The sequence below is a fragment of the Myripristis murdjan genome, chromosome 19 (assembly GCF_902150065.1).
Source record: "Myripristis murdjan chromosome 19, fMyrMur1.1, whole genome shotgun sequence".
NCBI lineage: Eukaryota > Metazoa > Chordata > Actinopteri > Holocentriformes > Holocentridae > Myripristis > Myripristis murdjan.
In genome coordinates this window covers 26223826-26230971 of record NC_043998.1, presented here as the reverse complement: position 1 = coordinate 26230971, position 7146 = coordinate 26223826, and the positions used below count along the sequence as shown (strand labels likewise).

Sequence of the window (7146 nt, the reverse complement as noted above, 5' to 3'; positions counted from 1 at the left end):
CTGCTGGTTAGAGTCCAGAACCCCAATCTCCTCCTCAGCATCTGGACTCTGAAGAGACGTTGCTGTGACTTGGGCCGATTCACAAGAAAACAATCTGCTGATACTGGGCTCAGATCAGCAGGATCTCCTTGTTCCTGAATCCCATGTCAGAGTAGAATCTGCTGAGGGGATCAGCTGCAGGCCTGAGACACGGCGAGCGAGTGAAAAAGAAAAAAAATCCTGAGAAAACTAGTTAGTTTCTGGGTTTTAGCTGTTTTCTCCAGTCACGCGACGCAGCTCACCTCCTGCAGATGTTTGAACGCAGCACGACAAATACAGGCCGGTCATGAAAACATTTCCCTATGCATCAGCACGTTAGAAATGTAAAGAAATTGTGAGTTGCTTCCAATTAAAAGTAGTTTGGACACCAAAAAAATTAGGATTTCCTGATCAAGTAAAGTCTCCTAAAGGAAAGGAAAAGCAAAGCAACGGAAATCCCGGCTGTTAATCCCGGTTTAACATCAGTTAGTCCGGTTTACCTGGCTTCAGGTCCGTTTTATGAAGCCATGATCGTGATGATGGGTAGTGGTAACCATGGCAACCAATCACTCAGAGTGAGCCTGGTCCAGGAGAGCTCAAACTCAGAATAAACACCTGAACGCTGCACGAACATAACAGGTGTTTGTTAAAACTTCATTTTTTTTCATTTTTCTCACCAACACACAAAACTTTAGTTGTTCCAAAGCAATCAGCTTTTAATCAGATTAATTCCTGCCAGAACAGGAACACGCAGACTCACACTGTCATTAAGTAGTGATTAACTACCTTTATAATTATCTAATAATTAACTAACTCACATGATCATAAACTAGTGATTATCTAACATTAGATTAGAACAGAGTGTACATGAGAAAACTGTATTTAAATGTCTTCTCTCTCTTTTGCTGCCAAACAAAACACAGAAACCAACACATGGAGGGTTTGCTGTTCTTCTGTGTGTGTGTGTGTGTGTGTGTGTGTGTGTGTGTGTCTGTGTCTGTGTGTGTGTGTCCGGTCACTGAACCCTCTCTCTTTTCAGGTCACACTCAACTTAAGGATCATGATCATAAATTAGTGATTATCTAACATTAGATTGTGTAATGATTACATAACTTATGTTGTGATTAATTAACTTACATGATGATTAACCAATAATTAACTAACTTGCACGATTATTTAATGATTCGTTCACATTATAATTATCTAATGAATAACTAACTCACATTGTGACATTAACCAACATGATGATTACTTACATTTATTAATTTAATTACATAACTAATTAGCCTACTAAAGCTTTGTAAAGCTGGTTTTGATAGGTGCTACACAAAACAACCTTGTAATTGTGATGATTATGATGCTTTCACTTCAGGCCACGTCGCTGAGACAGGACGGCTCAGTTTCACTGTAACCTCTACATTCATGATCCAGAGTTTGAACTGCGGCTGAACTCGACTGGACACACACACGCACACACACACACACTCACTGGTTTCAGTCTGTTCAGCACTGTCTGTCTGTGTGAAGCAGCAGCTGCAGAGCATAAGGAGACGTGAGGCGGCAGCAGCAGCAGCTCACCTCATCACAAACCACCCAGCGGAGGTCACCTGGACGCACAGCTTGTCTAGACATTACATTTGAAGCTTTGAATGCTTTCTGCATTAATTTATGCTGTAAATATCCTTATTGATGTAAAGGAAATTAAAGCACCAGGTGACAATTCAAAATAAAATGGAATGGAATTAAATTTAATGGAATATAATGAAGAGAGGCTCTCTGGCATTCTGTGCTGCTTTCAAATATTTATTCTCCTGTCCGTCATTTAATATCATCCCTGCTGAGTCGGACAGGCACGACTCGCTCCTCGGACTTGGACTCTGAATGAGCTGCAGAACGCTCTGCAGACCAGGAGCTCAGAGCACCTTGTTTTTTCCTTTTTTACTTATTTGCTTATTTATGTATTTATTTATTCATTTTTAGTGTGATATAACTTGTGTGTGTCTTTTAAATGCAACATGGTGGGTACTCCCAAAATTTCGTTGTGACAAGTGCTTATTTACCTTAACTCTCTGTTCTATCAGTTAAAAAGTCAAGAATCCAACCCGCAACATTAAAATCCAAGCTAAACTGGAAGCTTGTCGATTAAAATATGGGGTTGAATAGTATTAAAAGCTAAGGAAAAATCCACAAATGGCAGTCGAGCATGTGTTTTACTGCCTTTGAGATGTTTAAATCCCAAGCTGCGTATTTCATATCTTCACGACTGTCACTGTGTGAATCAGACAGCTTCAGAGCTGCTGGAAGGTTTATTGTGTCACTTTGCCGGAGCCAGGCTAACGACTCCCATAGATTTAAAGTCTTTATGCTAAGCTAACAGGAAATGCAACCTATAGGAACTTAACCAGTGGACGCCCAGAAGTGGAAATGGTGTCCAGTCGGGGAAAGGGCATTTTGCTCAAAACGTTGGGATTATCCCTTTAATGGACCCACATGGCCCTCATTTTATTCACATGGATCCGGTCTACAGTTAACTGTGGGCAGGTAAAGCCACAGTCACAGTGCTTTAGGTTTGGAATTAAACTTGTTCTGAATTTGTTTCCAAACCGAAGAAGCAAACCCATTTTCTGCCTGAAGAGTTAACCTCACGACAGATTTTGGAGCCTCACTCAGAACTCAGAGTTGGTAAATTTATGAGGAAAACACAAACATAGGAGATTTAGGGGAAAATCCTCAGATTGTAAAGTCACAGATTTATTCTTTATTTCTGTGCATGGCTCCTCTTGTGCTGCCCCCTGCTGGCCGTGTCTCAGGCCTGCAGCAGATCCTCCTCTGACATGGGATTCAGGAACAAGGAGATCCTGCTGATCTGAGCCCAGAATCAGCAGATTGTTTTCTTGTGAATCGGCCCAAGTCACAGCAACGTCTCTTCAGAGTCCAGATGCTGAGGAGGAGGTTGGGGTTCTGGACTCACACCAGCAGGATTTCCTCCTGACTGGGTCCCACAGGAGGAGAACAAGCTGGATTTCAGTGATTTTTCTTGAAAAATTGTGAGTTTAACATCTCAGAATTTTCATGGTTCACATCATTAGTAGAGTTTCAGGTGAAGAACTAACACAACAACTCCAACACGTGTCCCTCTGCTGCGTGGAGCTGTGGACCTTCTGCGATCCAAATTTGGCTGCAAGATTCAAGAATCAGTGTTTGAACAAACCTTAACTTGATTGAACACACACACACACACAGACACAGACACAGACACAGACACAGACACAGACACAGATAATCGGTGTGAAGCAGCAGCTGCTCAGTGTTTTATTAACTTTTTCTCCAAAGCAGGATATAAAACGTCGCAGCAGCAGCTCCCGTCACGGAGCCTCCAGACGGACGTCTTCATCACCATGCAGGTAACCAACAAATCTGCCCATCTGTCATTTAGTGATCACAGTCATGGGTTCAGTGAGATTTTGGTATTTTTCTGTGACTTTCTCAAAAAAGCTTGAGAAAGTTTTTGTTTTAAACTCAAATTTGGGGAGGGGAGGGAGATGAGTACCCAGATAGCAAAAGTTGTTGAATCAATGTTGATATATGGTCAAAAATGTTGCCTTTTGGTTGGAGTTACTGATCAATGGTGGATCAGCCACTGAGAAGATGACAGGTTGAAAAGATATTGTTGAATCAACATTGTGTTATGGTTGAATTTAATGATTGAATGAACACTGAACATTGACTCAGTGTTGAGTCCATACTGTAAATAGTCTTTGGGGAGGTGTGGGGGCAACAGCCAGCGGTTTGGCTCTGGGTAGAGCGGTCGTCTGGTAACCAGAGAGTTCCTGGTTTGATCCCCGGCTCCTTCAGAGTGTGTCCAAGTGTCCTTGAGCAAGACACTGAACCCCTCACTGCTCCTGACTGACAGCCAGGCAACTTGCATGGCAGCCTCTGCCATCAGTGTGTGAGCGGCTGAATGTGAGGCAAACAGTGTAAAACACTGTGAGTGCTCAGTGGACTAGAAAAGTGCTATAGAACAAATCTACCTACGGGTACAAATAAAGTCACCTGAACCTAGATATGCAGTCCCTTTACATTTTGATCAGCTAAAATGTAGATTACTATCAGATGATCCGATGATGTTGAATACATATTGATTCAGTAACATTGCTTCAATGTGTAATCAAATAAAATTTAATCTAGATTCCCATGTAGATGATGGTTGAAGCAACACTGATTCAGTGTAAAACCTCAGGGACACTTTCTGTAGAATTTCAATGACGGGCTTCAACGTGGATTCAATATTTCTGCCTGACCACATTTCAACATTGTTTCAATCTCATTTTGCTATCTGGGTAGTGTGTGTAGTAGTGTGTGTATGTGTGGCTTAGTAGCACTGTCTGCTTTTAACGCTGCTATTTTAATATTATTTATTGATCATCTTGTTGACTCTTTATACTTGATCCTGTTTCCTATGCACAGTGTGTGAATGTGGAACTGAGTGTAGCCGAGTAATTGAGCAGCTGAGAGACTGAATTTTTCCATTTATCTATCTATGTATCTATCTTGATTCCAAGCATTTGTTTCTTAATGTTACAGCAATGGGGCTTAAAATGCCTCATCCAATTTTGTGATTTTATTTTTTAAATTTTTGTTTCACGTTGGATCTTTTTTCCTGTGTTTACTGACACTTTCACTGAAACAAACATCAGAAAGATAATGTCACACACAACATGATCTGATGAAAACGACAACAACATTAATAATAATAATAATAATAATAATAATAATAATAATAATGATAACAACGATGTAGCATCACAAAATCTAATTCAGGCGTACCTTAGTTTAAGCACTTCACTCATGTAACTTAATGTAATGTGTAGGGACTGAAGCTGAGGTGTTTTAGCTTCACCTGTGAAACAGTGTAAACCCTAACCCTAACCCTAACCCTAGTGTAAATCAGCCTGAGTCGAGCGGGACACCATGTGACGTTTCGTCCCATCTGTCCCAGCTGCCCTCGCTCCTGCTCCTGGCCCTGGCTCCAGTCCTGATCCGCTGCCAGCTGATCCTGCCTGTGGACTGTAATGACATCTATCACGATGACAACAGCCAACCCAGCGGAGTGTACACCATCTATCCCATCGGGGCCACCTCTGCGGTCCAGGTACACGTCGTCCTCTCTGGGCACAGGTGGAGATTCATATGAGACACGTTTTGGGCTCTGAGCTCCTTTAACAGCCGAAGCCGTGTCACTCCACTCAGCTCCACTCGGTCAATTATGATCCGCCATCATGTTGGACACAAAAAATGACCGATTTCCGAGAGTAAAGAGTGAACCAGCCTGGGTGAGGAGGCTGGTGGGGTGCCGGGCCACTGTGCAATGCTAGCTTGCTATCATTAGCATGCTCAATTGCCGTGTGTGTTTCCCATGTTTGCTCACATCAAACATGCCCTTTCCCTGTGTTTGTGTGTGTGTGTGTGTGTGTGTGTGTGTGTGTATGTGTACAGGTGTACTGTGACATGACTTCAGTAGGAGGCGGCTGGACGGTAAGCATCACTGTCTTTTCACTCATCATGACAGAAGAACAACTAGCCACATTACCCATGATTACCCATTTAGTGATCAAAAATAATAATAAAAAAAAACAGGTGAGAGAAATGAGAATAAACAGAAAACAACAACAACAACAACAAAAATGTGGCATCGGCAAGATGAGGGACATCCCAAGACTTAATGACAAAATGAGAGAATATGGTGCATAAAAGAATAAATGAAGCAAAGTCACTGACCAGGGGCAGCAGCCCACCTCCACATCCAACTTGGCCAAACTCAACTAACTCAAATCTGTTCAATGTTAGCATGAGATCTTCTTCATCTGTGAATACCTGAGTCAGCAGATATTTTGGCTCCTCCCCCCTCAGGTGATCCAGAGGAGGATGGACGGCTCGGTGAACTTCTACAGGCCCTGGGCCGAGTACAAGTTGGGCTTTGGTGTCGCTGCTGGAGAGTACTGGCTCGGTGAGGGACTGATATCTAGCTAACAAAAAAAGCTATTCTTATTCTGACATAAAACTCCTTCATTTACAACTGTGGACATGTTTGGGTGTGTGTTTCTGTGTGTGTTTGTGTGTTTCTGTGTGTTTGTGTGCGTGTTCAGGTCTTGAGAACATCTTCCACCTGACACTGAGGCGAAGCTACGAGCTGCTGGTCGACATGGAGGACTTCGATGGAAACAAAGTGTCTGCCCGCTACTCCTCGTTCTCCATTGATCCAGAGAGCTACGGATACAAACTGCAAGTGTCTGGTTTCACTGATGGAGGAGCAGGTGAGCTAGCAGTGGCAGTATAAATAATATTAGTAATAGAAGCAGTAGTAGTATTGTGATTGTATGAACTGTTTCTGATTGTGTTTCTACAGGAGACTCTCTGACTTATCACAGCGGATCTAAGTTTTCCACTATGGACAAAGACCAGGATGCCCATAGTAGCAACTGTGCTCGACTTCTCCTGGGGCCTTTCTGGCACAACAGTTGTAACTATGCAAACCCCAACGGTGTGTATCGACGGGGGGCTGATAATACCCCCAGCCGTGTCGGAATTGAGTGGTACCATTGGAAGGGCTATGAGTACTCCCTGAAGTCCATCAGCATGAAGATCCGTCCTGTGAAGTAGTTCTTCCAGGACGTCAACACGCAGCAGAATACTGATCAGAATGAATTAGACCTCAGATAAGTCACTCAAACAGCTTTCTCTGCTTTCTCTACTTCAGCTTTCTCTGAATGAGTCCTGACAGCTGCAGTAGTGAGCATTACTCTGAATGTGATGATCTGCTGTGTGGTGACAATAAAGGACAAGCTGAGCAGAAAGCTGCTCTGGTCTGGTGTGTTTACTTGTCTACTTGTCTTGTTACTGGTCGGAGGGTGGGACATTTCTATGTGTATTGTTGTGTTTAATGTCTGTGTAGGTTCCCAGTTGTTCAGGTCCTGGTTCTCCACATAGAGTTGAATGAAGGTCAACTGGACTTGTTTGTAGATTCTTGGTTGTCATTTCTCTTCTCATCCAAGAAGCTTCTTCAATTCTGAGAAGGGGTGGTTCTCCAGGTCTGGCTTTTTAGTGCTCCTCCCTGTTGGGATGATCGTG

At 42.8% G+C, this 7146-nt stretch overlaps 1 protein-coding gene across 1 annotated transcript; it reads left to right on the top strand.

Annotated features, from left to right (window-relative positions):
• Positions 1 to 3416: 3416 nt before the first annotated feature.
• On the top strand, positions 3417 to 6872 carry LOC115378266 (microfibril-associated glycoprotein 4-like). The gene is made up of 6 exons (XM_030078456.1): positions 3417 to 3422; positions 5018 to 5170; positions 5515 to 5553; positions 5929 to 6025; positions 6165 to 6332; positions 6425 to 6872. The coding sequence occupies exons 1-6, from the start codon at positions 3417 to 3419 to the stop codon at positions 6676 to 6678; spliced, it is 717 nt and encodes a 238-aa protein (XP_029934316.1). The 3' UTR covers positions 6679 to 6872.
• Positions 6873 to 7146: the final 274 nt, after the last annotated feature.